Consider the following 22396-nt stretch of genomic DNA (forward strand, 5'->3'; position numbering starts at 1 on the left):
GAATTATTCTTGCAGTTTTTCCGATCATTTCTCGGAATGTTTTTTCCTTAGATTCTTCTAAATTTCATTCAAGATTTCACACTAGCATTCCGATCACTTCTATACAAGTTTTTTCTGGGGTTGCATTCTATGTTTTTCTAGATTTATTTCAGAAAATCCTTGTGAATATTATCTCGGGGATGCGATTGATTATTATTACAATACCTAAATATTTTTTCACCATGACTTCCTAAGGAATTGTGAAGTTTTTTCAGAGATTATTTCAAGAGCTCATTGGGAATTCAAGTTTCTTCTGAACGACAATTTAAGATAAAATCTTCAGAACAGCTACAGTAGAAGCATTGCTGCAAAATTACTGGTCGAATTCATAAAGATGTCCTGAATAATGACTTGCTTAGCTTCCTAGCAGAATCGATGGCATAATTCATGGGATGCCTGAAGGAAATTTTGGGTTTATACCTCTCTGGATAAAAACGCATACAGTAATACTTGCCGTAATGTTCCAAGTAATTTCTCATATAACGTTATAACGTTTTGACCGACTTTTTTTTTGGAAAATCTTAAGAAAACTATTATTTTCTGGTTCTTGTACGGTCCCTATCTGATTCCTTATTGGTCTCCTTTGGGTCTCAGTTCTGTCTCTTTTCGTTTTTTTAAGCATGAGGTTTACTATTTACTATTTTTAAAACAATTAGTCGCTACAAGCCCTGAATTATCCCGAATTCGCATTGGTCCATAACATGATTTCTCATTTTTAGGTATTTCTGCTCAGCAAAACCGTGTGATCGGGGCAATGCAACTATACTCAGTGGAACGCAAAGTGTCCCAGGCAATCGAAGGTCACGCAGCGTCGTTCGCGACATTCAAGATGGAAGAGAACAAGGAACCATCTACGTTGTTCTGTTTCGCCGTACGTTCGGCCAATGCTGCCAAACTGCATATCATTGAAGTTGGTGCACCCCCAACTGGCAACACTGCTTTCACGAAGAAAGCCGTGGATGTCTTCTTCCCACCGGAAGCGCAGAGCGACTTCCCAGTAGCGATGCAAGTTTCGCCAAAATACGACGTCATTTACTTGATCACCAAATATGGGTACATTCATATGTACGACATCGAAACAGGCACATGTATCTATATGAACCGTATTTCGGCGGATACAATTTTCGTAACGGCCCCACACGAATCCAGTGGAGGCATAATTGGTGTCAATCGCAAAGGTCAAGTACTGTCCGTAACAGTTGATGAGGAACAGATCATTCCATACATCAATACGGTTCTGCAAAATCCCGACCTTGCTCTGCGTATGGCTGTCCGCAACAATCTTTCCGGCGCAGAAGATTTGTTTGTTCGTAAGTTCAACCAACTGTTCCAAAACGGTCAGTATGCCGAAGCTGCCAAGGTTGCAGCTATTGCTCCCAGAGGAATCCTTCGTACCCCTCAAACTATCCAAAAATTCCAACAAGTTCCCGCCCAACCTGGAACTAACTCTCCTCCTTTGTTGCAATACTTCGGTATCCTGCTCGATCAAGGCAAGCTGAACAAATATGAATCTCTTGAACTGTGTCGCCCTGTTTTGGCCCAGGGTCGTAAGCAACTGTGCGAGAAGTGGCTGAAAGAGGAGAAACTGGAGTGTAGCGAAGAGCTGGGTGATCTGGTGAAGCCATCGGATCCAACATTGGCCTTGTCCATCTATCTACGCTCGAATGTCCCGAATAAGGTCATTCAATGCTTCGCAGAGACCGGCCAATTCCAGAAGATAGTTCTTTATGCAAAGAAAGTTAACTACAGCCCGGATTATATCTTCTTGTTACGCTCCGTTATGCGTACCAATCCGGAACAAGGCGCTGGATTCGCAAGTATGTTGGTTGCCGACGAAGAACCTCTGGCCGACATTAATCAGATCGTAGACATCTTCATGGAGCAAAACATGGTTCAGCAGTGTACCGCTTTCCTCTTGGATGCTTTGAAAAACAATCGTCCCAGCGAAGGAGCACTTCAAACCCGTCTGTTGGAAATGAATTTGATGTCGGCTCCTCAGGTGGCAGATGCTATTCTTGGTAACGCTATGTTCACTCATTACGATCGAGCCCACATCGCCCAGCTATGCGAGAAGGCCGGATTGTTGCAGCGTGCTTTGGAGCATTATACGGATTTGTATGACATTAAGCGTGCTGTTGTCCATACGCATCTGTTGAACGGAGATTGGCTGGTTGGATTCTTCGGTACATTGTCGGTTGAGGATTCGTTGGAATGTTTGAAGGCAATGCTAACTGCCAACATTCGCCAGAATTTGCAAATCTGTGTACAAATTGCGACCAAATATCATGAACAGCTAACTACAAAGGCGTTGATTGACTTGTTTGAGAGCTTCAAGAGCTACGAAGGATTGTTCTACTTCCTTGGATCAATTGTCAACTTCAGCCAGGATCCGGAAGTGCACTTCAAGTATATTCAAGCAGCATGCAAGACGAACCAAATTAAGGAAGTCGAACGTATTTGCCGCGAGTCCAATTGCTACAACGCCGAACGTGTTAAGAACTTCCTCAAGGAAGCTAAGTTGACCGATCAACTCCCGTTGATCATCGTTTGCGACCGTTTCGATTTTGTCCACGACCTTGTACTGTATCTGTACCGCAACAGTCTGCAGAAATATATTGAAATTTATGTGCAAAAGGTGAATCCATCTCGACTCCCGGTCGTCGTCGGAGGACTGCTGGATGTCGACTGTTCTGAGGACATCATCAAGAACCTGATCCTGGTAGTGAAAGGTCAATTCTCAACAGACGAGCTTGTAGAAGAAGTTGAAAAGCGCAATCGTCTCAAGTTGTTGCTTCCGTGGCTGGAATCCCGTGTCCACGAGGGTTGTATTGAACCGGCAACTCATAATGCCCTGGCTAAAATCTACATCGATTCGAATAATAATCCGGAAAGGTTTTTGAAGGAGAACCAATTCTACGACAGCCGTGTGGTGGGAAGATACTGCGAAAAACGCGATCCTCATTTGGCTTGCGTTGCCTACGAACGTGGACATTGTGACCGAGAGCTGATTGCTGTGTGTAATGAAAACTCGCTCTTCAAATCCGAAGCCAGATATCTGGTTCGTCGGCGTGATGCAGAACTGTGGGCCGATGTGCTATCGGAATCGAACCCGTACAAACGTCAACTAATCGATCAAGTGGTGCAGACTGCTCTTTCCGAAACACAGGATCCGGATGACATCTCCGTTACTGTGAAAGCCTTCATGACCGCTGATTTGCCGAACGAGTTGATTGAATTGCTGGAAAAAATTGTGTTGGATTCTTCGGTGTTCTCGGATCATCGCAATCTACAAAATCTGCTCATTCTCACGGCAATCAAAGCTGACAGAAGCCGAGTCATGGATTACATTAACCGTTTGGACAATTACGATGCACCTGATATTGCCAACATTGCTATCAACAACGAACTGTACGAGGAAGCGTTCGCAATTTTCAAGAAATTCGATGTCAATACTTCTGCTATTCAGGTTTTGATCGAGCAGGTGCACAATTTGGAGAGAGCAAATGAATTCGCCGAACGCTGCAATGAACCGGCAGTTTGGTCCCAATTGGCGCGAGCACAATTACAACAAGGCTTGGTTAAGGAAGCCATCGACAGTTACATCAAGGCCGATGATCCTAGCGCATATATGGACGTTGTAGAAACTGCTAGCAAGAATGAATCGTGGGAAGATTTGGTACGCTATCTGCAGATGGCACGCAAGAAGGCTCGTGAAAGCTATATCGAAAGCGAATTGATTTATGCCTACGCTCGGACTGGTCGTCTGGCAGATTTGGAAGAATTCGTCTCCGGACCGAATCATGCTGATATCCAGAAGATCGGTGATCGTTGTTTCAATGATAAAATGTACGAAGCCGCCAAATTGCTCTACAACAATGTCAGCAATTTCGCCAGGTTGGCTATCACTTTGGTGCATTTGAAAGAGTTCCAAGGAGCGGTGGATGGCGCGAGAAAAGCCAATTCGACTCGTACGTGGAAGGAGGTTTGCTTCGCTTGTGTTGATGCCGAGGAATTCCGATTGGCTCAGATGTGCGGATTGCACATTGTGGTTCATGCGGACGAGCTGGAAGATTTGATCACTTACTATCAAGATCGAGGTCATTTCGAAGAGTTGATTGGACTCCTTGAAGCAGCACTCGGTCTGGAGCGCGCCCATATGGGCATGTTTACCGAGTTGGCCATCCTCTACTCGAAATACAAACCAGCTAAAATGCGTGAACACTTGGAGCTATTCTGGTCACGTGTTAACATTCCTAAAGTACTTCGCGCCGCAGAACAAGCTCATCTCTGGTCGGAATTGGTGTTCTTGTACGACAAATACGAGGAGTACGACAATGCTGTACTGGCGATGATGGCTCACCCTACTGAAGCATGGAGGGAAGGACACTTCAAAGACATTATTACAAAGGTGGCCAACATTGAGCTCTACTACAAGGCCATTCAGTTCTATCTCGATTACAAGCCGCTTCTGCTGAACGATATGCTCCTCGTGCTGGCACCTCGCATGGACCATACTCGTTCGGTAAACTTCTTCACAAAGCAAGGACATCTACAGTTGGTTAAGACATACCTTCGTTCCGTGCAAAGCTTAAACAACAAGGCAATCAATGAAGCACTAAATGGACTCTTAATTGACGAAGAGGACTATCAGGGCCTCAGAACTTCGATCGACGCGTTCGACAACTTTGACAACATCGCTCTTGCTCAGAAACTGGAGAAACACGAACTAACGGAATTCAGACGAATTGCTGCTTACTTGTACAAAGGTATGTATGACAGGGAAAACTAAAGAGGATATCTTACCATATATATGACATCTCATCTACTAGGAAACAATCGCTGGAAGCAGAGTGTGGAATTGTGCAAAAAGGACCGTCTCTTCAAAGACGCCATGGAATATGCGGCCGAGTCACATCAAGGTGAATTGGCAGAAGAGTTGCTTGGTTGGTTCCTAGAACGTGGCGCGCACGATTGTTTCGTGGCATGTTTATTCCAGGTAGGGTTTGCAATATTGATCACTGTTATAAAATTTAAACCTATGTTTTTATTATTTTTGCAGTGCTACGACCTCCTGCGCCCAGATATCATCTTGGAGCTGGCATGGCGTCACAATATTATGGACTTTGCGATGCCCTATTTAATACAGGTACGTTAGCAGGATCAATTGAGAAAGTTCTGAACCATAATTAACCGCTTTTTTTTCCTATAACAGGTGACACGAGAATACACATCCAAGGTTGATAAGCTGGAAGTGGCCGATGCTGAACGGCAAAAGGAAGGAGAGAACTCCGAACACAAATCAATCATTCTGCCCGAACCCCAACTCATGTTAACCGCTGGTCCGGGAATGGGAATGCCACAATACGCCCCGCAATATGCCGGAGGTTACGTGCCGGCGCAACCAAATATGTCACCATATCCGGGATATGGTGGTATGTAAAAACACAACCCACACACACGTTCGAACATGCATCGTAGTTCTGAAATCGTAGTTTGACTGTGCTATCGATAGACACTAAAATCATTTATTTTTTGTCTTCTTAATTACGACTCGCTCGCTAACGTGCAGCGTTCAGCTAAGGTGAACATTACTGGTGAGTATACACTTTTTTTACTGGTCAAGGAATAGGGGGATAGTAAAAAATCAACACAAAACATTACAAAGCTATGCGTTTTTAAGGAGTTTTCTGTACATCTCCAAAATTTGATAAACATTTCTCGAACTGGCACCTCAATTTTGGCCAGTTTGCGGTGAGAAGAGAGAGTTCAGATTTGATCAATGGACAACGACACCTTCGACACAAACAGACCTCGTGCATCAAGATGGCTATGCAGTAAAAATAATCAAGTATAATTAGACAATTCATCTTTATGTTTAATATAATGTTTGTTTTTCTTAAATCTGGGCTTATTTCGTTTCGTCCTTTCACTTAACTCTTAACAGGTTAAAACTTCGGGCTTGTCGCGCTGTTGTACTTTGTACAACAGTTGTGAATTATATGCAACCATTTCGGAACAAATATATCTACCATGACCCCACAGTTACGGATCAAATAGTGTGGAGTTCAAAATTCAATAAAACGACATGGGAAACGTAAAATTGTAATTTAAAAGCACGAATTGAATCGTTTCAAATTGGAACTTCGGTTAGTAAACTGTTTTGAGTGTAATATTTACATGTCATAGGATTGCATAAAAATTAAAAATTGCATCGGTTTCTGAAAACCATATTATGGATCAATTTTCATATTATGGATCAAATTGTGACATATTACGGATCAGTGCTCAAAATCAAGAGAGTTTCAACTCAATGCATCTGGATTGTATTATTTGGCGAAAGTTAACAATGTGTCACATATTACTGCAAAGCTGGAAACAAGGGTAAAATGCCATTTTTTGTGATACTGCATTGTAGTAACTGAGACATGAACTGTTTTTCGCTCCACACCATGTTTTTCACCCATTTTTGTCTGTCAAAAAATGAAATTTACAAACCTTGATGTTTTATTAGTTTTATCCATAGTGCTATTGCCTGAAAATGTCGAATCCAATGCTTCAAATGGCAGAAATCTACATTCTTTGGAAGTGATCCATAACCGTGGTAAACAATCATTTCCTGATCCATATTATGGATCACTAACTAGAAGTGCTAATATTCGGTATTTAGAATCAACAATCAAGAAAAATGTTTACCAAAGATGAATTCATACTAAATCGAAGCATGTTTTATGCTATCACATCTGAATTTTACCACCTGTTGGAGCTTATGAATGCTGACGACACTTCTTACCGTCAAACGGGGTGACTTGCAACACTTTTCAACTTCAATCAACCAAAACCATGATCTAAACGTCATCTAAAAATCTAAATTCCTCGCATAACTTTGAATGGCCGGCCCGCCCACAGAATGAGATGACAGAAGAATGAATCGAATTATTTTGTCATATCAAAAGTCATCAAAAAGGTGAAATTTTTTAAATGTCCTTGTGCGGGGTGACTTGCAACACTCAATACTAATTTAGTTTTTGCCAACAAAATGTTGATATTTTTTATTAGTCACACTTGTTAAGTATTGTTATTCATGTATTTAAAGCATTTAAACCAGTATAAGAACATTTTGAATACTTTTTTGTAAGAAAACAATTGAGCTATTTTTGTATGGGAAAAAGAGGCGTTAAATCATCAAGGTTCAATATCATAACTGAACAATATTTTAAACGAGTGTTTGTAGTTGATTGATGAATTATTACTCTTTTAATTATAAAGTAGGCCTAACACAAAAGTTTTTAGCTTTTATAAAACTCTAAATTACTTAGAAATAAAGTGTTGCAAGTCACCCCCCATAGGTACATTTATATAAAAATGATTTTTATTAAAAAGTTATTGCTACAGTTTCGTGAAATAAAATTTGTCATATTATCACTTATTAGTTATAGAAACACCATGTAGAGTATTATTTTTGTAAATTATATCTATCTCAAGTTTTCAGATCACGATTTGGAACCTCCATCAAGTATCAGTTTTCACGACATTTAAAAGAAATATGTTTAATATATAAACATATTCATAATATCAGCTTTAATCGTGGCAGTTACTTGAATTGTGAGTCACACGTATTGAAGCTCCGATTTAAAACAAATTTTCTTTTAAAATTTGGGTTTTATAGTGAAATTTAGTTGTAAATTACAATGTGTTGCAAGTCACCCCGCTGTTGCAAGTCACCCCGTTTGACGGTACATAAAACGACCATAGAATGATAGTTGTGTGGTATCAACTAAACATTTGTCAAAAACACCGTTATTTAGCTGTTGAATGTTGTGCTTAACATTACAAATGGTTGAAGACAAATAGTATAACATGGGAAAAATATTTTTTATGTCAACGTTTATGTTTTGAGCGAGTTATCCGATGTTGAACGCCAAAGTGATCCGTCACTGTGGGTGATCCGTAACTGTGTGGGCATGGTATCGACACCAAACCAAAATTTATTCTTCATAAATATTCTAATAGAATAATACTCGACAGTATTTGTTTACAGCATCGCCCTTTATAATGCGGTAAAATCAATAAACGTACATAGATGACGCATAAAAATGAACGCACTATATACGGTTCGAGTAGACCACAATTTAAAATCGGTATATCTCGAAAACTTATTCAAACAGTCTCAACCACTTAAGTTCGACACAAATACACCCTGATGTAAAGCGTCGTTAATACAAAAAAATCTCAAGTCAGAAAAGTAAACAAACTTACTTATCGATCCTACGTGTTTCGCAGACAAAATTTTACACTTTCCGCTCTAAACCAACTCGGTTTTTCAGTTATGGAACATATAAGTTCAGAATTTTTTAAACAGCTTAAGTCAGATTTTCAACTTTCGCAACCTAACTGCAACTTTCACCGCTCCGTTGTATGGAGAGACAAAGTGACTTAAGGTGATTATAAAACGAAGCCAAACTTTGAATTTTCAAGTGCACAACCCAAGTAACATTAGTAGCTGAGTAACAGCTTAGTCAGCTAAAATGAGTATACTTTAGCTGAATAAACTGTTATACAGCAGAAAATGTTTCCTGGGAAGACGAGAGTATCTGACAACAGTTCGCGTTGAAATCCAATCAAATTGCTTGCTTGCTTGCTGGTGGTGACCAATGGGATAGATTTTCAACGCGGAGCGCTGTTTGGTTCTCAAGTCTTGTGCTCTTGAAAATTTTAGGTGTGGTTCGTTCTATAATCACCTTAACCACGAATCAAAACAAAACACTACTTGAGTCGATTTTACACTGCTACAAAAACGTCGTAAGTAACTGAATGGAACGGCTTATAATTTTGTTATACAATTTTTGTGGGAAATACTAGAAACTACCTAGTTGTTCAACGCGAGCTGATTGTATGCAAAATTTAAGCGATGTACTCGGCGAAAAAATGTTAGGAAGTGATTCATTTTAAAACAGTTTTAGAAGACAGGTTGTGGTTCTTCTTAAATAATTTTCTCAAAACCGTATGAAAGTTACATATGTCGATTTGAAAAAGTAATCGAGATACAGTGGGATTCCGTTTTTGGCATGCTCCATTTTTGGCACCTCCGATTTTGGCAACATTTTTGAATTCCACTAAAATTTGTATTTTTTGTAAATATAATTGTGTCTTCAGGTTTAGTCATATAAAAAGCAAGTTAGCTTCCTGCTTACCGCATTCCAGAGCTCAATTTTTATCGATATTCCCCCAAATCGCACCGACTGATAGAGGTCCCGTACGCGCTTCTTCTATTCTAGATGGTCGTGTATTCGCAACGTTATATGAAGTATTTAATCTCTATGAGTATCTCAACTAGAGTTTTAATCTATCAGGCATTAACGTTATATGACCAGCTCACTTGAGTATGCCGACAGGAGATAAACATATTTTTTCTCTAGATTTTGAACAGCATTGATACAAAAGGAACAAAATATCTATGACTCACAGAATTTCTATCATTAATTTCGTCTTGCCACTTCAGCTCGCTGTTTTTTTTTTATTGTAAAATTGCAAACATTGTGTATGTAACAGCACAACACAACAATAGAAGCAAGTCAAGCAAAAAGTCGTGTCTCTAACTTTCGTATGGAATTTCATGCGTATTTCAAGTAAATTCGTATTCAAGTGAATTTCAGAAGCGTCAACATATAATCTATAACTTGGAAAATAGCTAGAGAAAAAATGACTGAACGGCTTCTTGTATACCGTCAAACGGGGTGACTTGCAACGGCGGGGTGACTTGCAACACATTGCAATTTACAACTAAATTTCACTATAAAACACAAATTTCAAAACAAAATTTGTTTTAGATCGGTGCTTCAATACGTGTGACTCACAATTCAAGTAGGGGCCACGAATAAAGCTGTTATTATAAATATGTTTATACATTAAACATAATTCTTAGAAAACTGATATTTGATGGAGGTTCAAAATCGTGACATGGAAACATGAAATAGATTTAATTTACAAAAGTAATACTCTGCTTGGTGTTTCTATAACTAATAATTGATAATATGACGATTTTTAATTTACGAAAATGTAGCAACAACTTTTTAATAAAAATCATTTTTATTAAAATGTACCTATGCGGGGTGACTTGCAACACTTAATTTCTGAGCAATTAAGAGTTTTATAAAAGTGAAAAACTTTTGTGTTAGGTCTACTTTATAATCAAAAGAGTACTAATTCATCAATCAACTACAAACACTTGTTCAAAATATTGTTCAGTTAAGATATTGGACCTTGATGATTTAACGCCTCTTTTTCCCATACAAAAATAGCTCAATCATTTTCTTACAAAAACGTATTCAAAATGCTCTAAATACATGAATAACAATACTAAACAAGTGTGACTAATAAACAATATCAACATTTCGTTGGCAAAAACAATATTAGCATTGAGTGTTGCAAGTCACCCCGCACAAGGACGTTTAAAAAAATTCACCTTTTTGATGACTTTTGATATGACAAAATAATTCGACTCAATCTTCTGTCATCCCATTCTGTAGGCGGGCCAGCCATTAAAAGTTCTACAGGGAATTTAGATTTTTATATGACGTTTAGATGATGGTTTTGGTTAATTGAAGTTGAAAAGTGTTGCAAGTCACCCCGTTTGACGGTACGCCATTTATAGCGCCACCATGACAAATGCAAACACAATCTAAACTACACTTTTTTCTTAATAAGTTCTTTAGAATGTGCGATGAATACGATATGGTGCTAGATTTTTAAGGAACGATCGAACATTTTATACCAGTGGTGCTCGAGCTGGAGTGTACTTGATGCAATATCGATATTTTAATCAAATATGGACCACGTGAAATAATCAAAATGTTCCTTACGAGATTCTGGTGATCCCTAGCTGGGTTTAAGAGTTTTCTAACTAAATTTTGAAGACTCCTTACAAAATCTTATGTTCTTATAGTGGGCTTTTAAGATTTTTCAGCGAATTCTTAAGGATACTGAGCGAAACCTGAGTATTCCTTTCGGATATTAGGGTTTCTTTTGAGAATGTACAGTCGCCTCTCCACATCTCGATATCGAAGGGACCATCGAGATAGGGAGAGATCGAGACATAGAACAAATTTTTAACGAATACTAGATTGAAAATCACTCCGTTACCAGGAAAATTAAAAACAAACAGATGTCATTTCGTCTTCGCAAATTGTTTCGAATCTCTAAAATCTAGTCTAGTAACCTTTGAAAATGGGCATATCGACACACGGAGAGAAAGTTGGGAACGAAAATCACATCGAGATAGGGAGATATCGAGATAAGGAGGATATCGAGATATGGAGAGTGAAAATGTATGCAGACTGAAGGGACCGAAAAAATCATCGACATAGGGAGAGATATCGAGATGTAGAACATCGAGATGTGGAGAGTCGACTGTATAATTAGTTTTTGGGATGTTATGCCAAATCTGGCGATTTCTTGTAATCTCCTAAGATTTCTATGGCGTCCTGTGAATATCTGGCGGAATACTGCGGATGTTTAGTTGTATTTGAAAAAAAAATCTGACAGGGTCTTAAGGTTTCTTAACAGGTTTCCAGCGGAATTTGAAGATTGCTCGTAGTCATTTAGAAAGTCCTTTTAATTTTTCCCTCGGAATCTTAAAATTCTAAGCGATAACCTCATAATTCTCAGAAAACCCTTGGGTAGATGCCAATTTCTATCTGATTCCAACGCAAGATCTTGTGGATTCCTAGCGAGATTCTCCAGAGTTCTAGCGGGTTTCTGTGGATTTTTACGGACAACTGAAGATTTTTATCGGGCTCTTGGGCTTTCATAGCGGGATCCTGCGAATTTCTGTTGAACTCATATAGTTGATTAAGCTCAACAAGCTCAACTTCTAAAACACAATTAAAATTCATTTTAATTTGAAGTGATAAGAAGCTTATTTGTGTACAAAATTATGGAAAATGGAAAATTTTATTCAAGGCTTAGTCAATATTCTGTTCCGAAAAATATACTATTTTTTTGAGCAGCATTGACTGTTGTCAATCATTCTATATGATATGCCTTACTATGCAAGAGCTATTTTCAAATTACCTAATATTGTCTATGTTCAATAAATTAGAAAAATCATTCAGTTTTGTAACATCTTACACTAGTTTTAGCAATTGACTAGTTCTTGAATAAAGGCAACATAAGCGATTTTTGTTTTTACATGGCCTGGAACGTCTGTCACAACTAATATGATAAGTATCGATAAGTAAAAAGCATAGCCCTATCCTACGGAAATCTGCTTCAAAATTGACCTTCCGGAAGTTTGGCCATCATTTGGTTCCATAATAATGATGAAACAACGTTCAAATGATATTCTTCAAATTAAAAAAATGGGTTCCGATTTTGGCAACTGAAAATTTCAACTTTGTTGCCAAAAACGGAATCCCACTGTATCTGTAAAGTAAACTTGTTCTGGAGATGGAGCGCTATCTGATGGTACCTCATTCAATTCGGAATTTGACAGCTAGAGGTTGCACTAGGCTTTTACTTTTGTTTTGCAGATATCTCAGAAGCCATTTAGTTTGGCAAAGTTGTTCAATAACTCAAGGGCTATCATTGTTCTAGCTAGTTGATTCAAAAATTTGCCACCAGGCGGTGATAGTGAGCATGAAACTTCTGATTTGCAGATATCTCAGAAGCCAGACCACTTTGGAATATGACGTCTTCGGTATAGTTGTTCAGTAGCTAAAAGGTTATAATTATTTTGATCAATCTCGAATTTCAAGGCTTAAATAAAGATAGGTTTTAATCTACTAAACAACTTTGCCAACGATGCATCTTTCTAAGTCTCCTAAGGCTACATTAATGAATGTTGCCCTTTACTAGCATATGCCAGATTTGCTGGTATGTCTGAAACATACTTTTGGGAACTTGTAATCAGAAGACACAGTACCGTAAAACGGGGTGAATAGAAAAAGTGGGACGAATAGAAACAAAGCGACCTACAGTTAGAAATGCGACTATTATGTAATGATAAACTTTAAAAACCAACTGAAATATATATATATTTTTTTCAGTAGTTCAATAGCAATATAGTGTAATTGAACTATTTTCAAATCATAAAGTTTGCCACTTTTTCACAAAAAAATTAAGAAGAAAATATTGAAATCTCAACCATTTTCGATAGCTCGAAACATCCGCCATTTAGGTATGTCGATTTAAAACGTGACCAAAATTGAAATTGTTTTTAATAATTTAATTTTTTTCTTCGTCAAGTTAATACATTTGGATATTTGTTCAGTGTGTAGTTGAAAAAGTGTTTATTTTTCCATTAAAATGAGAAAGTATTGATATTTACAGAACAGTGTTCACTCAATTGAGTCCCTGAGGAAGGTCCCAAACGGACCGAAACGTTGGACAAAATAAAATAACAGTTTTTAATTTTGTCAAGACTGAAAAGCCAATATATCATCAACAGGGAACTACAGTCGAACTACCAACGATTATATCTGCAAAACCAAAATTTTATGCTCATTAGCGCCGCCTGGTAGCAAAATTTTGAAACAACTAGTTTGAACCATGATGGTTCTTGAACTACTGAACAACTTTGCCGAAGACGCCATCTTTCTAAATGGACAGGTGCCTGAGATGTTTGAAAAACAAAAGATAAAGTTTCATGCTCACTGCACATTTTGCAGCACTAATCGCATTACTGTGTCAAGTCTTCATCAAATACCATACCCCAATCCTTCTTATCTTGTTTTTCCGATGGTGTTCAATGGCTGTAATAGTCTACTATAGACGGGTCTGGGTCATTTGGCATAAAGCCATTTGGCATAAGGTCATTTGGCATAACGCCATTTGGCATAAAGGACATTTGGCATAACAGCCATTTGGCATAACGGTCATTTGGCATAATTTTGAACAATGTGAAAATAAAGGGTCATTTGGCATAACGGACATTTGGCATAATATCAAGCCATATGTAAAGTAAGAATCAATTGGCATAATATCAAACCATATGTGAAGTAAAGGTCATTTGGCATGTCGGACATTTGGCATAATATCAAACCATCTGAAAAGTAAGGGTTATTTAGTATTTATGATTTATTGGTATTTTATATTTTATTCAGATACTCCTTCTTCTATGTGAAAAAACTGTTGTAATAAATATTACGCAAAAGAAAAAGTCATGTTAGAAAGAAGGGCAAATTCCTATATAATAAAATAACGCGTCGAATCGCTATAGCAATAACCCTCGAAAGAATACCTTATGTTTAAAAGAAGGGTAAATCTCTAGATAAATATCATGACTAAACAGGATAACAGAAGATGAACTAGGGTGTCAATCAGTGACGCAATATTTCTTAATTTGAAATTAAAAACGAATCCGATCAAGCACTGCACACTGGTTCAGGAAGCTAGTTTAGGCGGACATGAGGTTTTCGTCTCGATTTATTGATTTTAGAGCCATAGTTGCTTCTGATAATATGTTCAGCATTTTCGGTTCCGGGTCATTTGGCCGAATGCCGTTCGGCCGAAATTGAAAACAAAAGTGAACTACTGTTAGCATGGATTTATAATGAATTTCAAAGAACTTTTTCAGCTTATTCATGAAGAAAGTTACACCATCATTGATATACACATAATTAGCTTTTGAGTAGTAGCTCAAGAAACAGTTCGTGCTGAAAAAAGTACATCCTAAATGTAAGCACTTATTCACTTCTCTGCTAGCGGTGATAGCCACCTACAGATGTTTGTAGTTAGATTTTGACAGTAACCAAAAAGGTTTAACACTTTTTCGTCCTTCTGCTAGATCGGGTTGCTTTGATCCCTCGGATCGTACTAAGTAATATATGTCATAGCTCTAGCAACCACAAGTCTTGGTTTCTTTGACTTAAATATTCCCCGAGTAGTTTATTGCTATACGCAAGCAACGATGCAGAGTTCAGTTCACAAGTTGCAATCTTAAACTTGGAGGAGAATGACATCTCACCCAAGTTGAGGAAAAAAAAATTGAATAAGACGTAAGGCATTCTGGGGTAATATGCACTCTTGAGGCAAAACAACCCCACGGTGCCTTTTATGAGTATTTGTAAAACAATTGGAAAAGATTCGTCAAGGGCGGATAGGAGTGACCCACAACCAGTGCCGTAGCGTGCGGTTGGCCAGGTTGGCACCCGCCAAGGGCGCCAGCCTTAAGGGGGCGCCAACACGCGTGACACAAATGGTAAAGTTTGAAAATACATATTGAATTCAAACACAATCTCTATGAATCACAATATGGATCCTGAAAGAAATTTTCATGAAATACTGAGCATGAATCTAACATAGTATTTGACTGGATTCAACCAAAAAATTGTCGAGATTCTCAAATAATCAAGGTCTTCTATATAAACTATGTGTGGTTATGATAGAACGCTTTGCGGTTCACCGACACTTTTGAACTTTTTAAAACATCTTGATGACATATTCAATCCAGGGTGTGGTTTTCTAAGAATTTAACTCCGGCCAAATCCGCACAGCATTCTGCGAATTATTCTTCCCAAATCAGTGGTACATTTTTAATAACACCTAAAAATATTGTACGCTAGCTGATAGCCATTTGATTTTACAAAAAAAAATGGAATCAGTAGGATTGATATACTCATTTTTGGTTTTCAGAAAGCTATAGATGACGTAACCCATCGTACCTTTCCTTAAAAATTCATTTAAAATTACTTTTTTAAATGATACTTTATGAAAATGTCTTGGCCAAGACAACGTGAATTGAAAAAAAATCTTTTTAGCACTAATTTTTTTTTATGAAAAATGATTTTTTTTTATTTACGTTTTTAACACTTCAGTAGTCGTGCTGTTGTATTTTGTACAACACTGTTAAGAAAAGCTCGCAAGCCTTATACGGCAGCAGTGTGGTGAAAAGTGTAACACATAAGCGTATGGCTTTGGTTTTTTTTTCAAGGTTGTACTATTAGTGTCATATGATATAAATATCGGATAAAGAAGCTTTTATTTTTTTTAATCAATATTTTTAAAATGTTTAGAAGAATTTTTCTTCAAATAAACATTTTACTAAAATTGGCACCAAAAAATTGTTAGAACACCGATTTTTCATATTTGTTTCTTATTATATAAATTGTAATATTCTTGGGAATTTTTCAAATAACATTTAGGATAAATAGCAAAATATAGCATAGACTAAAAATACTCCAATTATTGCACATCCATAAGGAATACACGGGTTGTTCAATAATTGGCACGTTTTTAGTCTGTGCAATAGTTGGCAATCTGCCCTAATAGATAAAAGAATTTGCGTTTTGTCCAGCAGGAATTAACTCAATAATCAAATATGTTCTAAATTTCTAGCATCCTACGATTCTTTTCTAATGAATTCTAATGATATAGTTCACGTTAACTCTCACCATGTTAAATAGATGTGTACAGTTTTGATTGAGAGGCGCTTAAATGGAAGTTCGCCAAGGGCGCCATGAACCCACGCTACGGCTCTGCCCACAACATGCGATTTTACAAATTCAACTTCCAGGAAAATGTCTAAATTTTTCTAAAATATTCATAGAATCCCCAAAAAGTAGTTTTACTCCTGGGGTGCATATTACCCCTGATACCCTTATTATAAGCTTTAACATCAATAACTATGAGAATTACTTCACTCTTGAAAGAACAGCCTATGATCAAAAGAAGGAAAAATCTCTTATGAAAATTTAGGCAAGTTTAATGCATATAATAGTTTTATCAGGACAACTACAAAGAACTTCCGATTATTTAAAGAAGGTAAAATTCCCAATTAAAATATAAGCTGAACTATTTTCAATAGTAATGAAACCAGTATAACTCGAATGAATAGTCTATGTGCAAAAGAAGGAAAAAATCTGATGAGATCAATAAAACACTTGAAACCTTATTATATCTTTGGTAATCCAGAGGCGAATTAACCGTCACCTCAGAGTCTTGACGCGATGTAAAGAGTTCACAACTTCGTCCTGAATTAACGGGTTGATTTTATCATTCTCTTAGAGCTCTTACAGAGCATATAAAATCAAATATAAAACGTGTATTTATATAGAAAGAAAAAGTGCATCGTTTTTTAGTGGTTTTTGATTAACTTGGAAGCTTCTGAAAGAAATTCACCATCTTTTTCTTTATCGGTATTTCGTCTATTAGTAAGCGATATCACCGGATTGGAAGTCAACATAAGTCGTATAAAATACATCTACAAAGTTTACAGTCCGATTGAATTCGGTGGTATGATTTAACCGGATTCTTCTGATGGATTCATATCGCACTTATTGGCTTCTTCGGCGGCTTGCCAGAGAAGAGAATAAATAAATTATTATTGAACAGATTCAGCTGTTACTAAAAAAAACAGTAATAAAATGCTAAAATCTTCAATTTAAGTATGTACAGAAAATATATTGAAATTATGCCAAATGTCCGTTATGCCAAATGACCCTCATCTTTCACTTAGTTAAAAATTATGCCAAATGTCCGTTATGCCAAATGACCGTTATGCCAAATGTCCTTTATGCCAAATGGCGTTATGCCAAATGACCTTATGCCAAATGGCTTTATGCCAAATGGCCCGCTCCCACTATAGACATTATCGCTCACTGGCCCGACTTTGGAATGACTTTTGCTCTTATTGTCCCACCAAACGCTGCAAAATTAAATTGAAATGAAAAATTGCTCGAACATTTCCTTGACAAATTTGAAAATAAAATCTGGAGTATTGTCAATAAGAATGAATCCCTAAGGAATTTTTTTATAGTGTATTCTGTGAAATGTCTGACAGGATTCTCTTTAGGATTTTCAAAGTTTTTATTTTGCATACACATATTTAGTCGCAACCAACCCTCTAAATAGCAATTTTGCTTAACGACCTTATACTAAAAAAAACTACTTACGACATTGTATAGGGAAACATATCGGGCAAGATGGGCCACAATCTGGAATCTATTCGTTGAAAAGCAAGTTTTGAACTTAGAATTTCTCAATCATTTTTCGTAAGCTTGAGCATGAGTAAAGTCTCTTCTTTTGTGTAGCAAAAAGAATGCTACCGAGCAAAATTAGGAGCGTGCGCGAAATGTAGTAGCATCACGGTATGCTATGTAGAGAAAAAAAACAATGATATAAAAAAACGAATACATTTGTTATGAGAAAATTTACCTTTTTAAGGCATTTTTGCAAATGCAGTCCAACCTCCATGAGTCGATATCTGAAGGGGCCATCAACCCATGGAAATATCTAGTCATGGAATACAAAAGCTTTGGAAAGCTGATTGAGGGTGCCATTATTATAGTAACCATGAAATTTTGTTTTTGGTATGGTTCCATGAGCCGATATCAAGTCATGCAATTTGAACTGTATCATGGAAGTTTAACTGTATTATTATATCTTATTAATTTTTTTTTATATCGTAATAGTGTAAAATCATCAGAAAAATATTAAATATTAAAAAAGCATTGAAATTGTATCAAATAATGTTAGCATAAACAAATTATAATATCATCATCATCATGATCACAATAGCACAATCTGTTAAATAAATGTTTCCAGTAGAAAACCGTCTCGCCCCACTTTATTCTTCTAAACAGTAAAAATATCTCAATTCGTTAATTAACAAAATATTGTTTTCTTCTTTACAGATCATTTCGTTTTCAACTAGTTGTACAAGAGAGGTTATATATATTATCGCAAACATGAATATAGAAAATCAGAAATTAAGATATAACAACTAAACTATAAACCGAAGAGTTCGGATGCTATATTTATTAATATGTTGATATATTTTTTCAATTAAATCTAAATTGTGTTAGTCACTTTCAACGAGACTAAAATTAAACAATAAAGATAATGCCCATCTCAAAAGCGATCTTACTCTATCCATCTACTACAGCCGTGGTACGCAAATTTAGCCATGTATTTACATCACACAAATTGAATAAATGAAAAATCAGTCTATTATTTTAAACAATCAATTACAAATTGTCAGAAAAGTGAAATACTACTCCCAAAGAAAACGTGGATACCATATGTAGTTCAAGTGTACTTTTCATCAGGGCATCTGTTATTTGTTGAATATATGTGTGGTTTAAAGATGTGGTTACTTATTTTGGTACCATTGGCTGTGTCTATTTAGCAAACATCGTTGATAAATTAATAAGCAGTGATGAAGTTAAAACTATCTTCGGAAGATTTGTTTTGCAACAAGCGTCGTTAGATTCAAATCTACAAAAATATTGTAAATATATTCAAAAATGGAAAAAGGCTTATATAATTCACAAATTATATAAAATATATAAAACCGAATTGTAGGTATCTCCGGTGGTGCAAATCGTTAAAAAATGATAAAACATTAGTTCTCCGATGCAGTAGATATAAACACTTGAAGAGTTTTATTTTACCAAATTGATTTCTAAAGTACATTTTTTTGAGAAAAAATTAAGAAGAAATAGATTTATACATAAACAAAATCAGTATTTTTTTCCTAAATTAGGTCACTTTCATTTCAATTGACCCAATGTATCACATTCAACGTTGTTTGCTAGTCACCTTTGCTTTCCTTCGACAATTCGTTACTATGAACTTTTCAATGGTTTTATGTCTGTGTTTTACAAACAATCATAAATTTGCATTCCTTTCTAAAATAAATTATACGAGAGTTAAAACGTCGTTATGAGGCATGATGAAAGAGGTGACTTGCCAGTTTCGCTGTATTGTCTGACTTTTCAGTAGTTATGTTATCGAAGTCATGTATCATAAATCATACGCGAGATACAAATTCATAGAACAACTCAACAAAAATATGTATCAAGCCAACTAATGCTGTAATATGGCCGAACTAGCTGTCATAATCGCATACGTGCAATTCGTATGGTCCCGTTATGCGATTATGGGAAGCTTATCACACAGAGTCGTATAGTACTATACTTAGTAGAAAATATATTGATATATGCTTAAATCAGCTTAAATCAAAATATACAGTGTGCATTTCCAATGTCTGATGACCAGTCCCTTTCAACATCCGATGACCAAGTACCTCTAGTCTCTTTCCGCCGAATCGAAATCAATCAATTCCGATGAACAATGGTTTCGCTCTTGTATAAATTACACTACACCGTCTTCAATTAAAGTATTAATCGGTGCTAACCATCTTTCCTAGCTGCATTATTGTCCGATGTTTCCTAAACTTCATATAACGTGGGAGGAGTTCCTTCCTGACAGTATCACGGCATTCAAATGTTCATCATAGTGCTGCTTTCAACTTTCAATCATCTATCGCTCATCCGTCAAGATACCTCCATCTTTGCCCCGACACATTTCGGCTCACTACACGAACCCTTAACGGGAAGCCATGAGTTTCTTGTAGAATGTGCGTGTTTTCAGATGCCGTTCTCAATTCCATTTCTTTTAGGCGATGCTACTTTTTCGCTACAAATTTTGACGATTTTTTGATGCAGCATCGATGACCGTGATTCTCATTTAAAACCGTTAACACTCCGTGTCAAACCAATAGCTTTTATAACTTTCCATCAGCTCTGAGAAGAAACTTTCATCATCTCTCCCTCGTCCGGTAACGCTGCATCGAGGCACGTAATCAGTCTCGACATCTGGCTGTCTGATTCGTCCTTGGTTATAACATGGTGGTCGCCGGTAACTGTTGTAATTTCCATAGGAATATGCATTGGAATCGGCTTTAGCGCCACGATTGGTTCTGACGTCGATTATATCGTAGAAGTACCGCCCATCAATCAAATTTCATCTCAATTATCTTCTGGTACACCGATAAGGGAAGCTGTATTGGACATGAGCACTACGTATCAATGAGTTTGAAGTCGGTTTCGTTTGTAAGCCGATGTGCCTCAAACTTTCCTATAATCATCCGCTTGTCAATCCAAGCTTTGAAATCACCTATAACGATGACAATCGTGCCTACACTGTTGGACTCATAATTCAGCCACCGAAGAGAAAAAAAACACCTTTTCGTCAGCGAAGTTCTGAATTGTTCTCTGGGAGAATTGCTGGAGGAATTCTAAAAGGAAGGATCTTTGTAAGCTTATCTGGATAATCAATAGAGGAACAAGGATATGAATAGATCTAAGTAGAAGTATGAAAAAATCGTACGAACATTAGGATGTATTTTTACGACTACATACGGTAAAATTAAGTTATACAAAATTGAGTATTTGCAGAGCATGATTTATTTATTGCAAATATCATTTAAATGTACTATATAACAGATTAAAGTAAAGCTTTTTTTAAGCATCTTAATTTTGAAGTCCGAAAGCCTTAGGTTTCTTCGTTGCTGGAAAAATAACTGGTTTTGCCTTAATCGAGCCCTTCTCTGCTGCCAAACTCATATTTTCCTTAGCCAGTTTTTTCACAGCCAAATTGTGAATTTCCTGCATGATTCCTGCCTCTTCCTTAATAAAATCCAGCTGTTTTTCGACATTTTCTCTGAAATATTTTGGCTGTTCTCCGCGTCGTTTACGGATCAAACAATAAAGATGATATATTGCGTCAAGCATGCAGCTGGTTTTCATCTCATTGGCAGCCATATAGCTTTTGGCTGTGGTTATCGACTTCTCCCATTTCAGACACTCTTCCCAAGCGTGCACATATCGTCCCTGAAAGTTATACACATGATTAGTTACAATCTAGGATTTGGAATTTTGTTTCAGGTCATTTGGTGGTTTTAAGTAAACGATATTCACGAGCATATGTTCAATTAATTTATGCAGTTACTCTCATATCAGTCAAACTTAGTTTCTCATTAGGTATATTAAGTAAGACTAATTGCCTGTATTAAAAAGTCATAAAATTCACTGAAAAACTATCATTTTGAAGGGTAACTCGTACCGACTATTTTCTGTCGGTCATAAAAGTGTTTGATTTCACCATGCCTAGTTAAGTAGCATGATGATAACGATTTACGTCAAATGTGAGTGCTCATAATATAGAGTAAATTTAACTGAAAATCCATAGTAATTTCTAAGAGCTTCGATAGACTCTTGCCCAAATTTCACCCAAAAAGCTCTTCGCGAAAGCAAACACATTAGAGAACTGATTCGCAAGAGATTTTCATGCAAAATCGCTCAATCACACTCAAGCCGTCAAAAATGATTCAGTCATAAAACCCGTTAAAAACTCATGAAAACAGAATGTTGTCGATAACGTCAGAAAGGATTATTATAATTCTAATAGACTAACAAGAAATCATGACTTTGTGCGAGAAAACTGTGGAAATACGAGGCAGAATCAAACAGATGAGCCAAGTTATCCATGATTTTTTGACTGATGGGGATTTTTTTTATTACCGTACGGGTTTGGGCCGAAGGGTCTCAGATTTTCATGAAACTTTTTCCACAGGCAG

At 36.9% G+C, this 22396-nt stretch overlaps 2 protein-coding genes across 6 annotated transcripts in view; one reads left to right on the forward strand and one right to left on the reverse strand.

Moving 5' to 3' along the window:
• The window catches only part of LOC5578293 (clathrin heavy chain), a 55985-nt gene extending 35998 nt beyond the window's left edge, over window positions 1-19987 (forward strand). For 3 of the 5 annotated variants that reach the window (XR_002502574.1, XR_002502573.1, XR_002502575.1), the window contains exons 5-9: window positions 759-4805; window positions 4869-5035; window positions 5099-5185; window positions 5252-5633; window positions 18669-19794. Coding sequence is in view for 2 of the 5 variants with exons in the window: in XM_021854423.1 (XP_021710115.1) it covers window positions 759-4805; window positions 4869-5035; window positions 5099-5185; window positions 5252-5471; window positions 5609-5619 (4532 nt within the window). In the remaining 3 variants the exon portion in view is untranslated. Of the gene's footprint in view, window positions 1-758; window positions 4806-4868; window positions 5036-5098; window positions 5186-5251; window positions 5634-18668 lie in introns of all 5 variants that reach the window. The other 2 variants (XM_021854423.1, XM_021854424.1) reach the window with 1 other exon arrangement.
• A 1214-nt stretch (window positions 19988-21201) lies between these two features.
• The window catches only part of LOC5578295, a 43804-nt gene continuing 42609 nt past the window's right edge, over window positions 21202-22396 (reverse strand). Inside the window, exon 7 of the mRNA XM_001656825.2 lies at window positions 21202-21650. Coding sequence (XP_001656875.1) covers window positions 21291-21650 — 360 coding nt within the window. The 3' untranslated portion in view covers window positions 21202-21290. The remainder of the gene's footprint in view (window positions 21651-22396) is intronic.

This window comes from Aedes aegypti, chromosome 3 (assembly GCF_002204515.2).
Source record: "Aedes aegypti strain LVP_AGWG chromosome 3, AaegL5.0 Primary Assembly, whole genome shotgun sequence".
NCBI lineage: Eukaryota > Metazoa > Arthropoda > Insecta > Diptera > Culicidae > Aedes > Aedes aegypti.